Source organism: Staurois parvus, unplaced genomic scaffold (assembly GCF_062004578.1).
Source record: "Staurois parvus isolate SC_StPar_1 unplaced genomic scaffold, SC_StPar_1.0 ptg001437l, whole genome shotgun sequence".
NCBI classification, from domain to species: Eukaryota; Metazoa; Chordata; class Amphibia; order Anura; family Ranidae; genus Staurois; species Staurois parvus.
This window is the reverse complement of record NW_028319233.1, coordinates 681,948-706,810: the sequence shown is the minus strand read 5'-3', so window position 1 is coordinate 706,810 and position 24,863 is coordinate 681,948. Positions and strand designations below refer to the sequence as shown.

The 24,863-nt window shown below is 43.8% G+C and overlaps 1 protein-coding gene across 3 annotated transcripts in view; it reads left to right on the top strand.

Annotated features, from left to right (window-relative positions):
* The window catches only part of LOC149435972 (uncharacterized), a 67,512-nt gene extending 42,868 nt beyond the window's left edge, over positions 1-24,644 (top strand). For 2 of the 3 annotated variants that reach the window (XM_089662211.1, XM_089662209.1), the window contains 3 exons: positions 258-344; positions 1,947-2,010; positions 24,289-24,644. In XM_089662211.1, coding sequence (XP_089518337.1) covers positions 258-344; positions 1,947-1,975 — 116 coding nt within the window. In that variant the 3' untranslated portion in view covers positions 1,976-2,010; positions 24,289-24,644. The remainder of the gene's footprint in view (positions 1-257; positions 345-1,946; positions 2,011-24,288) is intronic. The other variant, XM_089662210.1, reaches the window with a different exon arrangement.
* The last annotated feature ends 219 nt before the right edge of the window (positions 24,645-24,863 follow it).

Sequence of the window (24,863 nt, the reverse complement as noted above, 5' to 3'; positions counted from 1 at the left end):
GTTGGTCGGTGTCAGGGTCTCTCCGTGGGGGGGGTGGAGCCAATTTTTGTGTTGCCTAGGGCAACACGAAACCTAAATACACCATTGTGTGTCAGAGTTATGTAATTGTACAATAATATTAGTGTGTGACTGTGGGGGACATTAGAGTGTAAGCTCCTCTGGCACACTGATGTGATTGGTTGATCATTAAAAATAAAAATGCTTAAAGGTCATCATCGTGATCTCATAGTCAATAATCATTGTTATCTGTTCTCCAGACACGGCAAGTTCCACTCAAAAGGCTTGCATCCTGGTTGTCTCTCTTCTGATTTCCTTTTTGTTGAAAATCGTGATATTCCTTCTATGTAAGTACTCCGTTATCACATCACCGTCTCTGATGGCACCACAGTAGATGCCTCTACTTCTGAGTTATTACCAGGCCTTGGGTACTTTCAGTTTTCTAGAACTAAAGGGTCTCGTGTAGAAATATGGTGTCCTGGTCAGGGGCGGACTGACAACTCATGGGGCCCCCGGGCAATAGGGGGATCATGGGGCCCCTGTGTCCTTGTCCAAACTCAAAAAAGCCTATGAAAAAGGTACCAGGGGCATCTTATGGGGCCCCCTACTGACCCCGGGCCCTCGGGCAGTGCCCGAGTTTCCAAATGGTCAGTCCACCCCTGGTCCTGGTTGGGAAGGAGGCCAAGCAAACACAGTTTGGGGTCTAGTTGGAGAGAGGAGCCCATCCAAACATGTAAAAATTGTATACTTTGTGACCGAAAAACCTGTACAGCCGGGCATGTCCATATCGAATGATAAAATGTGCCCGACGTGCCTGAGCATTGGGGACACAACGGGCTGACATCAGGGCGATATCTGGACACCCTAGGCAGGGCACGGTATGCTGTATAAAATATTCAGTAACAGAACAAAAAAAAAATTATAATTAATTTAAATGAAGTCCACAATCCTCAAAAATCCAGGATGAAGTGCTCCAATAAAAGAAATCTGTGCCAAAGAAAGGTAAGTCCAAAAATATGTATTCTATATCCTGTTCCTCAAATACCAAAGGATGGTAACACCATGAAGTGCTCAGTGGACCCTCCCTTGTGTCTTCCATGTAAGCCGTGTACCGGGGTGGGCTCCCCAGGATACAGTGAAGTCACGAACGAGGAAAGCAACCCCAACACCAGCTTTTGGCACAACAGAATTTTACTTAGATGTGGCAAATAAACACAACCACAAATGCTGGGAACATACAATAAATTTACATACACCCAGCTCAAAGGCTGAGACCCTTGTGCTGCACAGCACGGCGCCTCCTGATGGATGAAGGTAGAAGGTGTTGTAATTTACCTACTGGCGGGCACAACGATCTTACCGACCCGGGTCTGCTTTGCATCCGCTGGTGACTCTGAACAGAACAATGTCTCTCCACTGAGCATGCAATATTATCAGCAATGTATGTTGCTTTGCTCCTCTGTCCTCATCAGCTTCCTGGCAGCAAATCTTCCCCTCTTTGAACAGGATTAGCGTCTTGAACACCATCAGCTTCACTCAATGGGATTTCTGATTATGGAGGGCAGTCTTCACAGCTGCATGGCAACGGATTCTCCGATCACTCAGCCTTCTTCTCTCTCTCTCCAGTATGGCTTCTCTTTTTTTCTTCCTGTTCACTCTCCTTGAGAAAACCCCACCCCTTATTAAATATAGAAATAGCTATGCAGTCTGAGGCTGTGTTAGAAACAGTGACAACTTGTGGCCAAACTGCATAATGTCAGTCAGGACGTTCTCTAATTTACTTCACACAGTATTCAAACAATGAGAGCTGTTTCCCATCTTATATCCACACTCACAAGATATGATGGATTCCTAGCTTTTCGGGCGTAGCCTCCCTAGCAGTCTGATTATGTCAGTATTTATGTGCTCAAAGCGGTACCTGAATTGGAAATATGTTTTTTTTATTGTAGGCCTGTATCTCTTAGGAAGAACTCACTGAAATCTGTCCAAACAAGAGTCTAGAAAACATCCCGGGTAGGATAACATTTGAAACACAAAATCATAAATTATAATAAATAATCATAAAAAATAATATAATAATAAATTTAATTCAAACTACAAGTCCCATGAGGCATTGCAACATTGACAGTTACAAGCATGACTCCCAAAGGCAGAGGCATGATGGGACTTGTAGTTTGGCAACAGCCGGGGCGCCGCCAGTTTGACACCCTCGCACTAGAGGAAGCCTTGGGTACTTTACAAAAGGTGACCTATTGTGAGGGTTGTACTTGGAGACCACACTGCCATGGCACAAATCAGCATTGATTAACCTCTTCACGCCGGCCGCACACGAACGTGCAGCCTCCCGTCATCTGGGCCTAGACGCCGAGCGGCCGCACATTTGTGTTCTATTAAAAAAAAGGACATATGTGCTGAGAGCGCGCGCCCTGCGTGCTCCAAGCACACATGTCCTGTACTCACGGAAAGGTCCCGATCTCCTCTTTCGATCGAGATCTTTCCCGATCATGTGACCGCCGTGACGGCGTGTCACATGTCCCTAAACCCCGCCCCGCCTCCCAGAATCTGGAACCCTTAAATAGCCGGGAGGCGCCGGCGTGAAGGGGTTAAGCTCCGCCCATTTCCTACGGCGTTCCCTCTTTTGCTGCCTACAGTGCTAAGCTAGGACTGTCCTGAAGTACTGTATGTCTATAATATAATATAATACAAATATCAATAAATCTCTCCAACATGCACATTTCCCCATATTTCAACCCTTCTAAAATCCTGCAAGTGCAATAAATACCTGTTAATTCTGCCACAAATCCAGAGAGTCCCCCAATTTCCTGTAAACAGCTGACAACGCTGCCTCTGCTGCACTGAAATCCCAAGTAGGGTTGTCACCCCTGCCCAGTTCTCGTCTGCTGCACTAAAAAACACCTCCCCCCTTTTCTCAGCTTGACAACATAAAGGGAAGGTGTTCTGCAGTCCAAGAACGGAGCCTATCCAAGCTAAAAAATGTCTTCCGCATCAGAGAGCAATAAAGTTTTGGCAAATCTTCACATAAGGCGCTACTTTCCTGATGTTTCGTACTTGGATTGTTAAACGGTAGATCTTGTAGCTGGCTACCAAGGGAAAAAAAAAACACCACGGGGTGAATTTATAAAATGTTTGCCTAGTGAAAGTGCGCACATTTGTTCTGTGTGAACTGGGAAAAAAGGGAATGTTATGAGTCTATTTCCAGTGCTGATCGAATGTCTTCCATTGATTTAACCACTTCCCGTCTGGCCCATGTATATAAACGGCCGGACAGGGGCAGTGCAGGAGCGAGTTGCCGTTCATAAATGGCATTGCATTTTTAGGCTGTCCGTGCACCACGATCCAGAATACCGATCACTGTACGGGACCTCTGTGGGAGGTCCTGATCATGTGATCACTGGCCAATCAGTGATCACATGCAGAGTAGTAAGCAAGATGTCACTTCTGACATCATTGCTTACTACGTGTGAATCGGTGAAAGATCACAGAGGTCACGAGGTACAGGGCTATTCACAACAGCCTTGTACCATGTGACAAGCTGTGACCAATCACAGTATTTCTCAAGAATGCAGCCAGAGAGAAGGAGAAATGATTGCTTTTACAGCCTTTATGGGTGTAAAAGCAATCAGTGTTATAAAAAGGAAAAAAAATCTTCATCACCCCCCACAAGTAGTACAGTGTCACCATGGTGACTGTACTGCTAGGGTGACAGTATGTAAAAAAAAAAAACAAAAAAACAAATTATTATTTAAAAAAAAAATTAAAAATGTAAAAAAAAAAAGTTTTAAAAAATTATAAATTTTGGTTATAAACTAATTTGGCTTATTTCTTTTTTTTTAACTGAAAAGATAACTGAATATATTTTGGCTAAGATTTATGAAGAACGTTTATTTATTTGCAAAATTTTATAAGAAAAACACTTTTTTCAAAAATTTTGGACTTTCATTTATATAGCAAAAAAAAAAAAATCCCAGTGGTAAATAAATACCTTCAAAATAAAGTTTTATCTGTCTCAAAAAAATACTAAAAAGTGTTGCATGACCGCGCAATTGTCATTCAAAGTGCGATAGCGTTGAAAGCTGAAAATTGGCCTGGACAGGAAGGGGGTGAAAGTGTCTGGACATGAAGTGGTTGAACAAGAAAATACCACATCTGGTCACTAGATGGAGCCAGGTTTTATAGGAAATTCTTATGGTTACATAGTTAGTCTGGCTGAAAAAAAACAAAGGTCCACCTAGTGACCCAATGGAAAATGTTTAATGAAATTGGATCCCATGATACTTAGTGTCATCTAATGGTCAAAGGAGTTATTTTCCATTGTTAATCAAGAAAAAAAAAAAAGGAGGGGGGGGGGGACAAGAAATAATAAAAAATATACAAAAAAAAAATGGTGTATCTATATAAATGAACTAAAAATAAACTGGAAACACAATGAAACAATCTATATAGGAAGAAAGAAAATTGAATAATGAAAATGAATAATGAAAAAAAAAAGGAAGGGGGAAAAAAAACAAGAAAAAATAAAAAATATACAAAAAAAATGGTGCATCTAATTAAATGAACTAAAAATAAACTGGAAAAACAATGAAACAATCTATAAAAAAAAAAAAAGTAAAAAAAGAAAGAAAAGGGATATAATAAACCTTTATGCGCAAATCCATATAAAAAAGGAAAAAAAAAAGGAGAGAAAAAAAACATAAAATAAAAATAAATGAAAGTGTAAGTGAAGGGGGCGTCTCCAAGACGGCCACCGAAGCGGACGCTTGACACAGAGCTCCGCCGCCGACATCTGAAATCCGCCAGCTACAAGACACAGGGAGCCAGCCTGAGGTCCCGCCGTCCCTTCAGGAACATAGTAGAGGGGTGCCAGGTGGTTCTGGTCCCCCTCCGCGGCGATGACACATCGCGTCCTTGCGTGGCCTTGTGGGACGCCGCACTCACGTATAAGCGCACCCAGTGCTTCCTCTTAGCAGGCGGGTGAGTGCGGTTTGCGGTGGGAGGGGGTGACAGTGGAGCAGTGAATCCCCCCACCCAGACCATCGGGCTACACTTCCCGGTCCATTGGGCCCCCCCACGGACCCAGACGATCACGGCTTGTGATAAAGGCCTTGCAGGTCCCACATCACATAATAGGCAGCTGCAGTGCAACCCCACAGTGCCTATCCTCCACAGCAAGCTACCACCTGGGAGATACAAAGGTGCTCCTTGCACCCCTCCCTACAGAAATTGGGAACCGGCGCTCCTCCAGCCCCTGTATTGGTCTGCCTTCCCACGTGGTCTGTGGCCTACATCTGTTTCTCAATCTACCTGGAGGTCTTACTGGCAAGTTTATAATCATTGGAGGCCAATCACAGCAGGTCACATGACAGTTGTATACAATGGATGGCTTCATTCATGCCATCCATTATATACTAGTGTCTAGCTGTGAATGGTCACAGCTAATCACATGCACATGTCATGTGATTAGCTGTGGCCAAATCACAGCTGAGCACAAAAAAAAAAAAAATCCCTGAATGAATCGATGTCATTCAGGTAAATGCTTGTTTATAGCAAAGTAATTCTTTGCTATAAGCAAATTGTGTAGAAAAAAAAAATACTGATCACTTCCCCAAAGTAGTACAATGTTACTATGGTAACATTGTACTACTTTGGCCATAGTGAAATATGAAAAAAAAAAAATCTTAAAAAAAAGAAAAAAAAATGTAATAAAAAATAATAAAAAAAATATATATATATATATTTTTTTTTTCATACTGTCACCAGTCAGTGTCCCTGATCACCGCCATGCCAGTTATATGATGACGCTGTACTGCACTGGTGACCATATGTAAAAAAAAAAAAAATAGTGAAAATAATTTTTTGCATTTTTTCATTTTCCGAAAAATTATGACAAAAAAAATACAACTTCAAAAAACTCGCCATGCCTCTTATGAAGTATGTCGGACTGTCTACTCTGCAAAAAGGGGTCATTTGGGGGATATCTGTACCGTCCTGACATTTGGGGGATATCTGTACTGTCCTGACATTTGGGGGATATCTGTACTGTTCTGACATTTGGGGGATATCTGTACTGTCCTGACATTTGGGGGATATCTGTACTGTTCTGACATTTGGGGGATATCTGTCCTGTCCAGACATTTGGGGGATATCTGTACTGTTCTGACATTTGGGGGATATCTGTACCATCCTGACATTTGGGGGATATCTGTACTGTCCTGACATTTGGGGGATATCTGTACCGTCCTGACATTTGGGGGGATATCTGTACTGTCCTGACATTTGGGGGGATATCTGTACTGTTCTGACATTCTTGGACCTCAAGAAATTAGATTGGCCGTCAGTACTTCAGGATTGATCAATATTCAGATCTATACCATAGTTTGTGAACTCTATAACTTTCCTGCAGACTAAATAATACATCCTAATTTGGGTTATTTTCACCAAAGACATGTAGCAGAATACATCTCGGCCTAAATTTATGAAGAACAATTATTTATTTGCAAACTTTTATAACAGAAACAAAGAAAAATGTGGGGTTTTTTTCAAAATTTTCGGTCTTTTTTTGATAAGTTAGCAAAAAATAAAAACCCCAGCAGTGATTAAATGCCACCAAAAGAAAGCTCTAGTTGTGTGAAGAAAATGATAAAATTTTAGTTTGGGTACAATGTTGTATGACCGCGCAATTATCATTCAAAGTGTGAGAGCGCTGAAACCTGAAAACTAGCCTGGGCAGGAAGGGGGAAAATTGCCCGGTATTCAAATTGTTAAAGAGCCCCTTTTTGCAGCAATAGCTGAGTTACATATTGATATGCAGGCAATGGCTCAACAACTTTAATCAGTGGAGGATAAGACCGCGCCATTCATGATTTACGCAAGCTGGTAGATACGCACACTATGCACCTAAGAGAGCTTGATCGTCACATCGAAGACCTGGACAACAGGGGAAGACGACATAACGTAAGGGTACGTGGTGTCCCTGAAACAGTCAAACCCGGCCAACTCACTCTTAACCATTTTCAATGATCTGTTGAACGCCTTCATAGGGCTCTTCGTGCCAGAGGCAGAGACACTGACCCCCCCAAGAGATGTAATTTGCTGCTTAATCGACTTCCGACTCAAGGAAGAAATACTACGCAGAGCACGAGAACGTAACCGTGTGCTATACAATGGGGCAGACATTAAATTTTTTTCAAGATCTCTCCCATCTCACCCTGCAATGTAGAAAGGACTTTACTGGATCTACTATGCTCCAGGGGTATCGCTCACCATTGGAGATTCCCATTTGGGCTCTCATCAACACACATGGGGCGATCAGCTCTCCTGAGGTTCCTGGAAGAGGTTGCACCCTTTTACGAAGTCCTGGATATCCCACTAGTGGATATACCCAACAGGTCCGGTGACTGCCAACACCCATCGCAGATGGATGAAGACCTAATGGAGGCCCAAGCCTCAGAACATCCTGGAGGAGAAAGACGATGCAGATCATCACACCACACCTCACCCCCCCCTCTACAGCGGAGGCTCACCACCGGGGACAGTCTACCAGCCTCACCAGCCCATCGTAAGGCACGTCATGAATGACATTTCCCTATTTCCCCATCCCCCTACATCTTTACATCATCTTTACCACATGCTGAAGCTTTTTACCTCCTTGACCTACTGGAGCATGATTCCCTTTTAAACTCAGGTCCCATTCCACCGCTACTGGAAATCCTCTTGTCCACCCTAAAAATATGACGTTGGGTATGTGTATCACATTAGATAGTCCTAGCTCTTATGTGCATTATCCGTTTGTTTTGTATTTACATAGATTTTGACTGTAGCTAATGCAATAATATTGACCACTACTCTGTTGGCTGCATGGTACTGGGCCTCACAGAACCGCAATTCACAATTCTGCTGGCCTTGTATTATGTTGGTTGAGTCTATTAGCCTAATGCATTATAACGATCGTCTTGACGGAGACCAGGGAATATAGTGGTTTGCGATCCAGTGATATAGTCTACTCATTAGCTTTGACGCACACCTGAGTCACTGGATATCAACGCACTTGGAAATTGATGCATCAAATCAGAAAACGTTTATGTGACTGCGACCTGGTTCTCACACTACTATGGCTTATTATTGAATTGCCAGTTTGAACCATATTTCATGGCCCTTGAGTTACTCCACAACTAGCCCCCCTTTTTATTTAGCTGACTGTAGCCAATGCAATAATATTAGCCTCTGCTTGGTTGACTGCATGGTATTGAGCCTCCCAGAGCCGCAATTTACAATCATGCTGGCCTTGTAGTATGTGTGTTGAGCAGGGGCGGACTGACAACTCATGGGGCCCCCGGGCAATAGGGGATCATGGGGCCCCTGTGTCCTTGCCCAAACTCAAAAAAGCCTATGAAAAAGGTACCAGGGGCATCTCATGGGGCCCCCTACTGACCCCGGGCCCTCGGGCAGTGCCCGAGTTTCTAAATGGTCAGTCCGCCCCTGGTGTTGAGCCAATACTGGCCTACTGTAATATGTCGATCGCCTTGATTGAGACCAGGAAGCATATTTGTTTGAGATCCAGTGATACAGTCAACTCATTAGCATTGCCACACACTTGAATCATGGAATATCAACGCACTTGGAAACTGATGCCTCTAATCAAGGAATCTTTTATGCGACTGAACCCCGGCGCTCACACTACTACGGTGTATTAAGGTCATTTTGCATTGCCAGTTTGAATCATATTTTATGGCCCCTGGGTTACCCCACAAATAGCCATTTCATCTTCCTTTAATATTTACATTGCGGTTATGTGACGCTGTTACTGTGTAGCCAAGCCTGATATATATCCAATCCAGAATGTTTATACCTGAGATTCTGACCTACAGTTGCAAGAAAAAAGTATGTGAACCCCTTGGGATTACGTTGGAGTTTTGCATGAATTGGGCATAAAATGTGCTCTGAACGTCATCTAAGTCACAACAATATAAGAACACAGTCTGCTGAACATAATACTACACAAACATTAGATGTTGCCATGGTTTAATTGCACATAACATGTAAACATTCTCAGTGCAGGGAGGACAAAGTATGTGAACCTTTGGACTTAATAACTGGTTGACCCTCCTTTGGCAGCAATAACCTCAACCAAACGTTTCCTGTAGTTGCAGATCAGACCTGCACAACGATCTGGAGTCATTTTGGACCACTCCTCTTCACAAAACTGTTTCAGTGTAGCAATGTTCTTGGGATGTCTGGTGTGAATCGCTCTCTTAAGGTCATGCCACAGCATTTCAATCGGGTTGAGGTCAGGACTCTGACTGGGCCACTCCAGAAGGCGTATTCTGTGCTGTTGCAGCCATTGTTTTGTTGAATGACTTGTATGCTTTGGGTCATTGTCCTGTTGCATCACCCATCCTCTGCGGAGCTTCAGTTGGCGGACAGATGATCGTATGTTTTCCTGCAAAATGTCTTGATGAACTCTGGAATTCATTTTCCCATCAATGACAACAATCCGTCCAGGCCCTGAGGCAGCAAAGCAGCCCCAAACCATGATGCTCCCTCCGCCATGTTTCACAGTGGGTATGAGGTTTTGATGTTGGTGTGCTGTGCCTTTTTTTTCTCCACACATAGTGTTGTGTGTTCTTCCCAAACAACTCAATCTTGGTTTCATCTGTCCACAGTATATTCTGCCAGTAGTGCTGTGGAACATCCAGGTGCTCTTTTGCAAACTTCAAACGTGCTGCAATCTTCTTTTTGGACAGCAATGGCTTCCTCCGTGGTGTCCTCCCATGTACTCCATTCTTGTTTAATGTTTTCCTTATTGTAGATGTGTCAACAAAAATGTTAGCGTGTGCCAGAGATTTCTGTAGGTCTTTAGCTGACACTCTGGGATTCTTCTTTCCCTCATGCAGCATTCTGCGCTGTGCTCTTGCAGTCATTTTTACAGGACGACCACGCCTAGGGAGAGTAGCAACAGTGCTAAACTTTCTCCATTTGTAGACAGTGTGTCTTACCATGGACACATGAACATCAAGGCTTTTGGAGATACTTTTGTAACCCTTTCCAGCTTCATGCAAGTCAACAATTTTTGATCGTAGGTCTTCTGAGAGCTCTTTTCTGCGAGGCATGGTTCACATCAGACAGTGCTTCTTGAAACCAGTAAACCCAAAACAGGTGTGTGTTTTTTAAGGGCAGGACAGCTGTCAGCAACACATCCAATATCATCACACTGATTGGAGTCAAGGTTGGCTCACTCTTGGCTCCAATTAGCTCTGGGAGAAGTCATTAAGCTAGGGCCTCACATACTTTTTCCTCCCTGCACTGTGAATGTTTACATGTTATGTGCAATTAAACCATGGCAATATCTAATGTTTGTGTAGTATTATGTTCAGCAGACTGTGTTCTTCTATTGCTGTGACTTAGATGACAATCAGAGCACATTTTATGCCCAATTCATGCAAAACTCCACGTAATCCCAAGGGGTTCACATACTTTTTCTTGCAACTGTATATACGAGCCCATAGGGACCCCTTCCAAATTGTCATGCTCCTCCTTACGCTTCTCCTCGTGTCCTGGGCTTTATATGAATGCGTGGTTATTTTACGCATTGCACACATAGTTCCCACTCTCCCGCTCTCCATACTTGGCATCCTATATACAACCTTCTTCATATCTTGGCTGCTTTACCATTTCCCCCAATCTACAGTGTGGGATTACCTCAGACATCCAGGTTCCAAATAGCCTTCAAATGCAAGCCCATTAGATGCCCTTGGATAAGGTATCCAGTTATGTCTCCGACATAGGCATTTTCTACCTGTTTTCCATACTTCTAGTTTGCTTTAGGGTTACACCAGCGTATGATAAATGTATTTAGACTATGTTCTCGACGGGCCGCAATTACACGAGGCCTTCTAGCACTGGATTGTTCTCTTACGTGCCTTGGTCCTCCCTCCTAAGTGGTTGTGGCCCGTTGTATAGCATAGAGTACCCTGGTTAGGGCCTATACATGCCTTATTTTCGGATTCTGGCATGTCCGGATGGTTGGTTCGGTTTACATTCCTGAATATTTTTGAGTTATGTTATTAAAGTTTCAGGACTAGGTTTCATATAAAGTTAAGATCATCGGACTGAACTGACACAGTATATGGAAAAACTTTTTGTACTGTCTTACTAGATTGCACTGTATGATTCATGAACAACTGCAGAATGATCCTAACTGCTATTATGTACTGCTTATATGTATAATTATTTCACGGCCGGCTGTATTGCACCACATTAATGCCTTTTCAAGACAACAGTATGCACAACTAGACATACAGCTGTGTTCAAAATAACAGCAGTGTGTTGGAAAAAGTGAATAAAGCTGAAAATCCTTCTAATAGCTTTTATTTCCATCCACACAAATGCATTGGGAACACGACACATTCTATTCCAAATCAAAACATGAAGAAAAATACATCAAATTTGTGTTGTTCCTCTAAAAAAAAAAAATTGAAGAAAAGTGAATATTAGACGGTTCAAAATAATCGCAGTGTTTGTAGTCTTCTTTACAAACTCAAACATTCACTATATAAACTGAGAAATGTTTGAAGATTTTGCTTTCCTTTGAATGACTTCATGAATATTTGGTTGTAGTCGCACTGTTTCTGAGAACTGCTGTACATCTGTGTTGCATGGAGTCACCCAACTTCTGGCCCCTGTGATCAGGTATTCCAGCCCAGGATGATCGGACCACATTCCACAGTTCTTCTCTATTTCTTGGTTTTGCCTCAGAAACGGCATTTTTGATGTCACCCCACAAGTTTTCTATTGGATGAAGATCCGGGGATTGGGCTGGCCACTCCATAACGTCCATCTTGTTGGTCTGCAACCAAGATGTTGTACATTTACTGGTGTGTTTGGGGTCGTGGTCTTGTTGGAACACCCATTTCAAGGGCATTTCCTCTTCAGCATAAGGCAGCATGACCTCTTCAAGTATTCTGATGTATTCAAACTGATCCATGATCCCTGGTATGCGATAAATAGGCCCAACACCGTAGTATGAGAAACATCCCCATATCATGATGCTTGCACCACCATGCTTCACTGTCTTCACAGTGTACTGTGGCTTGAATTCAGTGTTTGGGGGTCGTCTGACAAACTGTCTCCGCCCACTAGACCCAAAAAGAACAATCTTACTTTCATCAGTCCACAAAATGTTGCGCCATTTCTCTTTAGGCCAGTCAATGTGCTCTTTGGCAGATTGTAACCTCTTCAGCACACGTCTTTTTCCCAACAGTGGGACTTTGCGGGGACTTCTTGCAGATAGCTTGGCTTCACATAGACGTCTTCTAATTGTAACAGTCCTCACAGGGAACGTCACACCTTCTTTCATCTTCCTGGAGCTGATTGTTGGCTGAGTCCGCGCCATTTTGGCTATTCTTCTATCCATTCCAATGGTAGTTTTTCGCTTTCTTCCACGTCTTTCAGGTTTTGGTTGCCATTTTAAAGCATTTGCAATCATTTTAGCTGAGCAGCCGATCATTTTCTGCACTTCTTTATATGTTTTCCCCTCCAATCAACTTTTTAATCAAGGTACGCTGTTCCTCTGAACAATGTCTGGAACGACCCATTTTCCTCAGAATTTCAGAGAGAAATGCACTGTAACCAGCATGTCCAACATTTGCTGCCTTCCTTCCTTAAATAAGGGCAATAATTGCCACCTGTTTTTCAAAGAATGAATGACCTCACTAATAGAACTCCACACGGCTATTATTTTGAACACGCCCCTTTCAATGAGTGATTCAATGACACAGAATCAGCAGCATGCATGTCATGACTGTTGGGTCTGTTGGATTTCTATTACTCTACTACACCTGCTAGGAAATTATTTGCCATGTAGGAATATCATTTCTACCAAAAACAGTGATTGATCCGGTTAGTGATGTCTGATTGCTATTATTTTGAACACAACTGTATAAGGAACCCTTCCTTAGGGACATAATACCTCCACATTTCTCCATAAACACCCCTAGTCATGAGCATTCCTAGTTACGCGTCTGAAGATCCACACTACTACAGATACCACAACCCTACACACACCTGCTCTTACCTATACCCCCCTAAAACTGAATAAAACATCTCTCCATATAAAATTGGATGACACCCACCTAATTCCGTGTGTCATGACAACCTTACATTGGGTCCCATGTTATACACACTTCTCGCTTGCGAGATGCGACCTTCTTGGTACTCTTTCACAATCTCACATCACAGCAACCACCTCTGGGGCCGATACACCGCCGAATTACATTAAACGTTCATGCACAATATATTAAATCTCTCACCTACCAGATTTTAAACACAGGACAGCGTAGCTGGTCTACTCTGCCCCCGGAATTTACTTTGTGAGAGAAGTTTTAGGAAACACATTTGTATGCGCTAATAACAATACACACCTAACACATCTCGTCCTCATTACCTTCTGATTTCCTGACTTTTCTTCTCTATTTTTCCTACCTCTTTTTCTAAGTACCCCCCCACACTACCCCCCCCCTTTTTTTTTCCCTTTTTGCTCCCCTTCCTTCCCTCTTGCGGTAGTAATAGACTCCAAGCACTATTTTCTCCCACGAATCATACAATGGCCACTAGACACATTTCTATACGCTCTCGGTAGCATCTCTGAATGCACGAGGCTTAAATATACTTGAGAAACACTCCCAACTTCTGACTTACATGAAAAGCCTCTGAGCAGATGTGATCTTCGTCCAAGAAACTCATTTTCCTGCTGATCAAATTCCAAAATTTGCCACTGCTAACTTCCCAAAAACCTTTCATTCCGTCAACACGGAGGTAAAAGCAAAAGGGGTGTCTATTCTAATCTCCAAAACACTCCCGCTCACAATCACTGAATCTCTCGAGGACCCGGAAGGATGGTTCCTCTTCCTTAAAGGTACCCTTTACAACAAACCACTTACCGTATTTTTCGCTCCATAAGATGCACTTTTTTCCCCCCAAAAAAGGGGGGAAAATGTCAGTGCGTCTTATGGAGCGAATATGGAGCGGCCGGTCTGGTATTTCCACCGCCATCATGTCAGAATACAGGGCCGGCCGCTCAGCTCTGCAGCGGGACCTTACCTGTTCCTCTATCCAGCGGCGTGCTGTCTTCCCGGCTTCTGTAGTGTGGGCGCTCGGCTTGACAGCCGGGTGCCCAGTGCGCATGCGCAAGAAGCGGTGTGCTTTGTGAATGGTAAGGTGGCACCTGGGACACATGACAGATCCCAGAAGCCGCCGGACCAATCACAAAGCGCAGCGCTTCTCGCTCATGCGCACTGGGCACCCGGCTGTCAAGCCGAGCGCCCACACTACAGAAGCCGGGAAGACAGAGCGGTGCTGCATAGAGGTACAGGTAAGGTCCCGCTGCAGAGCAGACACTAACCAAAGAACAACTCTGAGGAAGTAAGAGCGGGTACCTGTCAAATTCAGATACCCACTCCCCCCCCTCCCCAAAGGTCAGCAGTCATCTCCTGTACTATGTGCGCAGTCTCTGGTCATCTCCTGTACTGTGTCCGCAGTCTCTGGTCATCCCCTGTACTGTGTCCGCAGTCTCTGGTCATCTCCTGTACCGCGTCCGCAGTCTCTGGTCATCTCCTGTGGTGTGTCTGCAGTCTCTGGTCATCTTCTGTACCGTGTCCGCAGTCTCTGGTCATCTCCTGTGGTGTGTCTGCAGTCTCTGGTCATCTTCTGTACCGTGTCCACAGTCTCTGGTCATCTCCTGTACTGTGTCCGCAGTCTCTGGTCATCTTCTGTACCGTGTCCGCAGTCTCTGGTCATCTCCTGTGGTGTGTCTGCAGTCTCTGGTCATCTCCTGTACTATGTCCGCAGTCTCTGGTCATCTCCTGTACCGTGTCCGCAGTCTCTGGTCATCTCCTGTACCGTGTCCGCAGTCTCTGGTCATCTCCTGTACCATGTCCGCAGTCTCTGGTCATCTCCTGTACTGTCCACAGTCTCTGGTCATCTCCTGTACTATGTCCGCAGTCTCTGGTCATCTCCTGTACTGTGTCCGCAGTCTCTGGTCATCCCCTGTACTATGTCTGCAGTCTCTGGTCATCTCCTGTACTATGTCTGCAGTCTCTGGTCATCTCCTGTACTATGTCTGCAGTCTCTGGTCATCTCCTGTACTATGTCTGCAGTCTCTGGTCATCTCCTGTACTATGTCCGCAGTCTCTGGTCATCTGTACTATGTCTGCAGTCTCTGGTCATCTGTACTATGTCTGCAGTCCATTGGTTTAGAATATTTTTTTTCCTGTTTTCTGCCTCTAAAACCTAGGTGCGTCTTATGGTCAGGTGCGTCTTATGGAGCAAAAAATACAGTACTTTAGTAAACATTTACAGCCCCAATACAGCGCAAGTGAGTTTCTCCTGTAAAATATCCAAAACACTGGCTACTTTCCAATCAGGCATCTGGATTCTTGGGGGCGATTTTAATGTGGCGCTGAACCCATTAGAAGACACTTTAACAGGTTTCTCATCAAAACCTTTCAGAGCACTTAAACAAATTAAAATAGAACTGAACGATCTTCTTCTCCATGGTACATGGCGTACCCTTCACCCCTCTGACAAAGACTACACTTTTTTCTCGGCACCTCATAAACGCCACTCCAGAATTGATTATCTTTTTCTATCACAAAAAGAGACCTACACACCTTGAAATCATCCTCTATTGAACCAATGATCCTATCTGACCATCACCCGATTATGATGACCTTACATCTTCCCAATGCCCCATTCACATGGAGACTGGATCCCTTTCTCCTTACTGATTCTTCCGTTATTCGCCAAAGTCGTGAATCTTGAACTATTTTAAGGAAAATTCATCTTCGGAAACGACTCCTCTAATACAATGGGAAGCACACAAATGTGTGATACGTGGGATTCTGCTCTCCATCACTGCCTCTTGAAAGCGTCTAGCACAGGCATCCTTTACATCATTACTTCAAAATATACGCAAACGTGAAGCCTCACATAAACGCTCCGCGGCCATACACACCACGACCGAACTTGAACAGACACGTAAACAATTCAGAGATATGGTGGAAAAGAAAACCAAACACAATTTTACCTTCTCAAAAACGTATTTATGAGCACAGAAATAAGAGTGGTAAGTTTTTAGCCAGAGCCTTGCAATCCAAAAAAGCGGCGCTTACCATCCATCAACTGAATTCCAAACAGGGCCACTTGCTCAGAACTTTTGCAGAATCGCTGCAGAATTTGAGAGGTACTATACTACTCTTTACAACCTGCCTCGACCATCAAAACCGACAGGGGACGCGAGACCACGTCAGACCATTATCCAGACTTTTCTCACCCAATACCTCCCTAAACCCATACCCCAATCACAAGCTAAAGAATTGGATGGAGCTTTAACATTGACGGAACTACAACAGGCCATTACACAATTGAAACCAGGCAAGAGCCCGAGCCCCGATGGTTTGTAACCACATATTACAAATCCTTCCTTGATGTTCTAGCACGTCCATTTCTAAAAGCCTTTAATTCACTAGATACCCCAGGGCAGTCCATGTGCCATCTCTCTGAAGCCCATATCACGCTTATATCGAAAGAAAACAAACAGCTGACATCCGCAGCGAACTATCGCCCGATCTCCTTACTGAATGTTGATCTAAAGATCTTCATGAAAATATTACGCATTATAGACCCTATTATTTCCACTGACCAAGTGGGGTTCGTACCTGGTAGAGAGGCCAGAGACAATACAATCAAGGCCATAAACATACATCATTGGTTGACACAAAAAAAGAAATCTGGCTTCTTCTTATCCTTAGATGCGGAGAAGGCCTTTGATAGACTGGCATGGGACTACATGGAGGCTGTCCTGATGGGTCTGGGGCTTCCTCCACGACTCTTGACCTTTATTATGTCTTTGTACACAATGCCAATGGCCAGAGTGAGAGTCAACGGCCTCCTTTCAGATGCTTTCTCGATCAGCAATGGGACCAGACAGGGTTGTCCATTGTCCCCCCTACTATTCATTCTCACATTTGAACCTTTTTTGAACTGCATTAAACAGAATGACAGTATTAAAGGGATTTTGATCAATGACAAAGTTCATAAGGTAGCAGCCTTTGCTGACGACATCTTGCTTTTCCTGACAAAGCCACATATTACGCTGCCTAATCTACTACACGTTTTCAAATTATTTCAGTACTTGGTCAACTTTAAAATAAACTTTACTAAATCCCAGGCCCTAAATGTTTCCCTGAACCTGAATGCGATCAAACAAGCAACAACGAATTTTCCCTTTGTATGGCAATCCGAAGCCATCACTTATTTAGGAATTCAATTGCCGACCCACCTTACAGAGCTTTATATTAAAAACGTCTTACCCCTCCTACGTAATGTCACCAAAGATCTACACACATGGGACAAACCGTTCTTCTCTTGGTTTGGCAGAGCTGTTATCCTTAAGATGAACGTACTGCCTAGACTACTATACCTACTGCAAACGATCCCAATCAAATTACCCAATTCCTTTTTTAAGTCTTACAAAACACTGTGTACCTCATTTCTATAGGGTACCAAACGCCCCCTGTCACAATATAAGGTCAGGTTCAGAGACCAGTTGCTACAGCAGTTGTAAGGCTTACCTGAAACCAGCAGGATTGGTACACCAGCGGCCCACCCTGGGAATGACGCAGGCTCACCTGGGGTGCGGGATCTAAGCATCCACCAGTCTTCCCCAGAGCTCCTAATGGTGGAGATGGATTTGGCTGCACGTGAATGCCAGGTCGCAGATCTCAGGATCACCCCACCAGGGAATGAGTAGGCTGGAAACCAAAAGCGGATCAAACAGTTCAGGGATCAAACAGAAGCGGAGTCAGTCACAAGCCAAGGGTCGGTCACCAATGGTAGTAGATAGGATGAGGCAGAATCGTAGTCAGTAGCAAGCCAAAGGTCGGTAACGTAGATGAAGACAGCAGCAGGAACAGTAAGCGGGATATTGGCTGGTAAGGCACAATAATCTGGCAAGGAGAAAGTGCATGGACATGGCTTTTATAAGGAAGTTCATGGGAGGAGCAAGGAGTTCAAGGTTCAAGAGAAATCAAGGCACAAGGCAGGATTATCCAAGAATTGTCAAGGGAGCTGTCCAGCATTCCAGATAGCTCAGTGAGAAGAGACATTGCTTCCCACTGCAGAAGGACCAGGTTTGATCCAAGGCTCTGACAGCCCCAGAATTGGCTTCGACCAACTCACTATGCCTAAGGAGAGCGGAGGTATTGGACTACCTGACATCACCCACTACTACAAAGCTTGCCACCTGGCAAGAATAGTTGACTGGTCGACAAATTGTAACCGTAAGGCTTGGGTTAACTTAGAAGCTGCCTTTTCGGAGATCCCGCTAGCAACCGCTCCTTGGCTGAAAAACACCCACATCCCACCTGAGTTCAGGGACCATCTTCTCATAGGCCCAACTCTATCGTGTTATTATCAGATGAATCAGAAAAACGGTTTCTCTTCCACCCCTGGCCCACTCACTCCGATTAAAATGAACCCAGACTTCCCACCAGGTATGTCGAGCGCCTTCCTAGCTGGGTATAGCTGCACAGACAATTTGAGGTTACATCATCTTTTTAAAGATAAGACACTCTTATCCAAAGACCTCATTCTAAACAAATGGCCATCCCTGACCCTGACGCCGTGGATGTACAGACAACTCCACCACTTTATACATAGCTCCTCACATCTAAAAGACTATACTAGACCACTTACCTCATTTGAAAAACTATGCTTTACAGATTCTTCCCAGAGACATGTTGTATCCCAGCTATACACATGCCTCGAAAACACGACTGATCTTCCATCCTGGAAAGCTTGCAGGGCCTGGAGCTCCGACCTGCAACTCCAACTATCACCAGAACGACTGGGATCACATTTATGAACACATACACAAAGGTTCCATCTGCGTTTCCACACAGGAAAACAACTTCAAACTATACTCTAGATGGTAGAGAGTACCTTCCCTGCTTCACAAATTCCACCCTAATGTCTCAGATTCGTGCTGGAGATGCCACCAGGTGATAGGTACACTCTTGCATGTATGGTGGGACTGCCCTTTGCTAAAACCCTTCTGGAGAAAAGTTCAAACCATAATCTCACAAGTGACTACGTTCACCCTAGACCTCTCTCCCGCACAATCCTTGCTCCATCACTCCTCACTCCCTTTTAAGACGTACCATAAATCACTGGCCTTGTATATGGTAAACGCAGCAAAACAGTGTATCCCAGTTCATTGGCGCTCCACACATGTCCCTACTATTTGAGAATGGTTTACGAGGATCAACAAAGTTGAGGAAATGGAGGAACTGATTTCTGTGGCGCAGGAAGGCCCCGAGAGATTTAGGAAAACATGGGGCTGTTGGAATCACTTCAAAACCACCACTACCTACCACACAGTACTACATGACCAACCTAGACCCCCTGATTGAAAGGTTATTGTCAGGAATGGACTCACCATTAATCTGCCGTGTGGGCTGCAGTACCAGGGCTGGCCAGCGGGTGCTCTCAGCAACCAGAAGTTCACTCCTGCAATCAGCCATCACCTGAGGCTGATTGCAGGAGATGTATTTAAGGAATGGCCAGACCTGCAGTCAGTGCCTTGGTGTATGTTTTCCATGAGCCCCTGTACCTGCATCCTGTCTGCTCCCTGCCTGATCCTGACTCTGCTTTGATCCTGACTCTGCTTGAACTCTGCTTGCACTGACCTCGGCTACTCCTGACCTTTCTCCTGCCTGCTCCGTTTGTACCTTGTCTGCCCAATTGTTCCTGACCCGGCCTGCCTGACCACTCTACCTCTCCAGCCTGACTACGCCTGTCTGTGTTCCTGCACATACCGACATTAGTTGGAGGTTTGGTTTTGTTTGTGCTGTGCATTGTATACTTGTGTAGCTCCTAATAAATTATATTCTTATACATCACTCCTGGAGTCTGCATTTCCCTGTGTCAGTCCACACACCTCTGGTGATACCGGAAGCCCTGACAGTTATACATAATGATGTCTTAGAGAATGCCCGGTTCATTATGGAGGTTTTTGATTTACAGTTGGATGGGTTGAAAATTTGCAGCATAATGGTCGTCGGAGTCTTTGACTCACATTTTGCCCCATTGACTGACCATATGCATATTATATGCTAAGCTAAATGAAGACTTTACCGGCTCGGCTCCTACATAAGGATGTGATCCATTTACCGGCACTCATCTATTCACCCCTTGCCTCTTCCCCTTTCCCCCCAAATTTATATTAATACTTTTTTTTTCTTTCCCCCCCCCCCCCCCTCCAATTACACCACTCCACACTCCTTTCTTTAACTTTTAACCATTCTTTCGGACTTATCTTTATTCTTCTTTCGGTAACTACTCTCATCATTCACATTGCCCCAACAGAATATAGCAGTTACCTTCTTACAGACGCAAATACTTCTGTGAAACACACATTCTCTTAATCCGGATACACAACACAGAACACACAATACCTTCAAGGCTACCCTTACCCGACACTTTGTACCCCTTCATCATAAGAGTTCATTATTACATGGGTCAGTTTCCACTATTATTTACATTACCTCGTCTAGTATACTCTTCATATCTGCAGATATGTAATATGCACCTGTCCTATTGCATTGTTGTGCTCTGATTGCACTGTAGTCTACATGTCTGACCCGTCTGCGATACGGACGCCGTTTACTGTGTCTATACTCGGACTGCGATCCGTAGTTGTATTTGCCTTGCTATGCCCTTTTTGTTTTAATAAAATATTTTTGGAAGAAAAAAAAAAAAAGAAGTATGACAAGTGAATGAAACGTGAGTGTTTGAAATTGTTAACCAATTCAATACCGGGCAATTTTACCCCTTCCTGCCCAGGCCAGTTTTCAGGTTTCAGCGCTCTCACACTTTGAATGACAATTGCGCGGTCATACAACATTGTACCCAAACTAAAATTTTATCATTTTCTTCACACAACTAGAACTTTCTTTTGGTGGTATTTAATCACTGCTGGGGTTTTTATTTTTTGCTAAATTAACAAAAAAAGACCAAAAATTTTGAAAAAAAAACACGTTTTTCTTTGTTTCTGTTATAAAAGTTTGCAAATAAATAATTGTTCTTCATAAATTTAGGCCGAGATGTATTCTGCTACATGTCTTTGGTGAAAATAACCCAAATTAGGATGTATTATTTAGTTTGTAGGAAAGTTATAGAGTTCACAAACTATGGTATAGATCTGAATATTGATCAATCCTGAAGTACTGACGGCCAATCTAATTTCTTGAGGTCCAAGAATGTCAGAACAGTACAGATATCCCCAAATGTCAGAACAGTACAGATATCCCCAAATGTCAGAACAGTACAGATATCCTCCAAATGTCAGGACAGTACAGATATCCCCCAAATGTCAGGACAGTACAGATATCCCCAAATGTCAGGACAGTACAGATATCCCCCAAATGTCAGGACAGTACAGATATCCCCAAATGTCAGGACAGTACAGATATCCCCCAAATGTCAGAACAGTACAGATATCCCCCAAATGTCAGGACAGTACAGATATCCCCCAAATGTCAGCACAGTACAGATATCCCCCAAATGTCAGGACAGTACAGATATCCCTTAAATGTCAGGACAGTACAGATATCCCCCAAATGTCAGAACAGTACAGATATCCTCCAAATGTCAGGACAGTACAGATATCCCCCAAATGTCAGAACAGTACAGATATCCCCCCCAAATGTCAGAACAGTACAGATATCCCCCCCAAATGTCAGAACAGTACAGATATCCCCCAAATGTCAGAACAGTACAGTACAGATATCCCCCCAAATGTCAGGACAGTACAGATATCCCCCAAATGTCAGAACAGTACAGATAGCCCCCAAATGTCAGGACGGTACAGATATCCCCCAAATATCAGGACAGGACAGATATCCCCCAAATGTCAGGACAGGACAGATATCCCCCAAATGTCAGAACAGTACAGATATCCCCCAAATGTCAGAACAGTACAGATATCCCCCAAATGTAAGGACGGTACAGATATCCCCCAAATGTCAGAACAGTACAGATATCCCCCAAATGTCAGGACAGTACAGATATCCCCCAAAAGGCAGGACGGTACATATATCCCCCAAATGTCAGGACGGTACAGATATCCCCCAAATGTCAGGACAGTACAGATATCCCCCAAATGTCAGGACAGTACAGATATCCCTTAAATGTCAGGACAGTACAGATATCCCCCAAATGTCAGAACAGTACAGATATCCCCCCCAAATGTCAGGACAGTACAGATATCCTCCAAATGTCAGGACAGTACAGATATCCCCCAAATGTCAGAACAGTACAGATATCCCCCCCAAATGTCAGAACAGTACAGATATCCTCCAAATGTCAGAACAGTACAGATATCCCCCAAATGTCAGAACAGTACAGTACAGATATCCCCCCAAATGTCAGGACAGTACAGATATCCCCCAAATGTCAGAACAGTACAGATATCCCCCAAATGTCAGGACGGTACAGATATCCCCCAAATATCAGGACAGGACAGATATCCCCCAAATGTCAGGACAGGACAGATATCCCCCAAATGTCAGAACAGTACAGATATCCCCCAAATGTCAGAACAGTACAGATATCCCCCAAATGTAAGGACGGTACAGATATCCCCCAAATGTCAGAACAGTACAGATATCCCCCAAATGTCAGGACAGTACAGATATCCCCCAAAAGGCAGGACAGTACAGATATCCCCCAAATGTCAGGACGGTACATATATCCCCCAAATGTCAGGACGGTACAGATATCCCCCAAATGGCAGGACAGTACAGATATCCCCCAAATGTCAGGACAGTACAGATATCCCCCAAATGTCAGAACAGTACAGATATCCCCCAAATGACCCCTTCTTGCAGAGTAGACAGTCCGATGTACTTCATAAGAGGCATGGCGAGTTTTTTGAAGTTGTATTTTTTTTGTCAGAATTTTTCGGAAAATGAAAAAATTAAAAAAATTATTTTCACTATTTTTTTTTTACATATTGTCACCAGTGCAGTACAGCGTCATCATATAACTGGCATGGTGGTAATCAGGAACACTGACTGGTGACAGTATGAAAAAAATATATATTTTTTTTTTTTTATATTTTTATTATTTTTAATTTTTTATTACATTTTTTCTATTTTTTTTAAGATTTTTTTTCATATTTTACTATGACCAAACTAGTACAATGTTACCATAGTAACATTGTACTACTTTGGAGAAGTGATAAGTATTTTTTTTTTACACAATTTGCTTATAGCAAAGAATTACTTTGCTATAAGCAAGCATTTACCTGAATGACATCGATTCATTCAGGGTTTTTTTTTTTTTTTGTGCTTAGCTGTGATTTGGCCACAGCTAATCACATGACATGTGCATGTGACCTGCTGTGACCATTCACAGCTAGACACTAGTATACAATGGATGGCATGAATGAAGCCAACCATTGTATACAACTGTCATGTGACCTGCTGTGATTGGTCACAGCAGGTCACATGGTACCGACAACGGGGGACGGTACTCAGATCTGTCACCGGCCGTGTCCGAGGTACACGGCCGGTGACAGATCGCGCCGCTGCGCGGCTCTGCAACTGCTCGTACTGCTCATGTGCGGGAGGACGCCAAATGGCGTATACCCCGGAAAGCTGAAGCATTTTTGCGGCTGCCAAACGGCTACAGGCCGGGCGGCTAATGGTTACAGAGTACAAATGTGAAAAATGAAAAACCACTGAAGTCACAGGCATTTCCAAAAAAGGTTTACAGCCGCATCAATCAATGTTGTAGTTGGGTCCAAGGATTAAGGCTGAGTTCACATTTGCCCCCAAGCTGCGGGTGCAGGAATCACATGTTCCCGCACCCGCAGCCAAATCGTGCTGCTCTTGTGAGACTCGTCAGGGGCTGCCATTCATTCTAAATGGCACCCCCACGCATCTCGGCCCGCAGCACGGGAACCGCAGGGAGACCGCAGGGAGACCGCATGGTTCTTTTTGAAAAGGCACATGTACCTTTTTCTTCCGTGAAACATGGGCACAGCAGCCCATTCAAATGCATGAGCTTCCACGCCCACGCCGACACTGGTGTGAACCAGGCCTGATACCGCTCACTCTCACTTTCCTTTCATGTGTTGATTATTTCCATTTTATTATTGATTACCTAATTAAATATTTCGTTTGTTTATGTAATGTTATGTACTTTGTTTCTTAGACCGGAGGAGATGAACTGCGACCCTGAAGAAGCCTGCACTGGATACTGATGGTCTGCTATGAAATCACGCAAAGCTCCCGCATTACCTGGGTCCCGGGGAAGATCTCCGACGTCTTCGTTCTTCTATGCACTTTATTATATCCGTTATTCTTTTAGTTGGAGACATTCGATGAGGACGGCAGATTTTATTGTTTTGTTATCTGTCTGTCGTCTTGCTATCATTCCAATCCCTCTTTTGTGTTTTGTCGGAGGGAAGCTACAAACTGTCGCATTAGCTGAAGTCAGATGAATGATGCTGTATTTATTCTTGTTACATTGTTGCATTTAATATATTCCATTTCATGTGTTTAACTTTATTTACATTGTTGACGTGTTTCATATTTAATTTTGTCCCCTCCCCCATTGCTCAGCGGGGGAATAATAGCCATAGCAGGCTAGGCAGATGCAATGTATAGAAGGACTGAAGTTAGTCCTAGGATGGTCCCCGCTGACGTATCCCGCTATGTGCAGGAAGAAGCATGCGCTGATCTATCTTAAAAGTAACTTTCATGTATTTTTACTGACATTGAGCATTA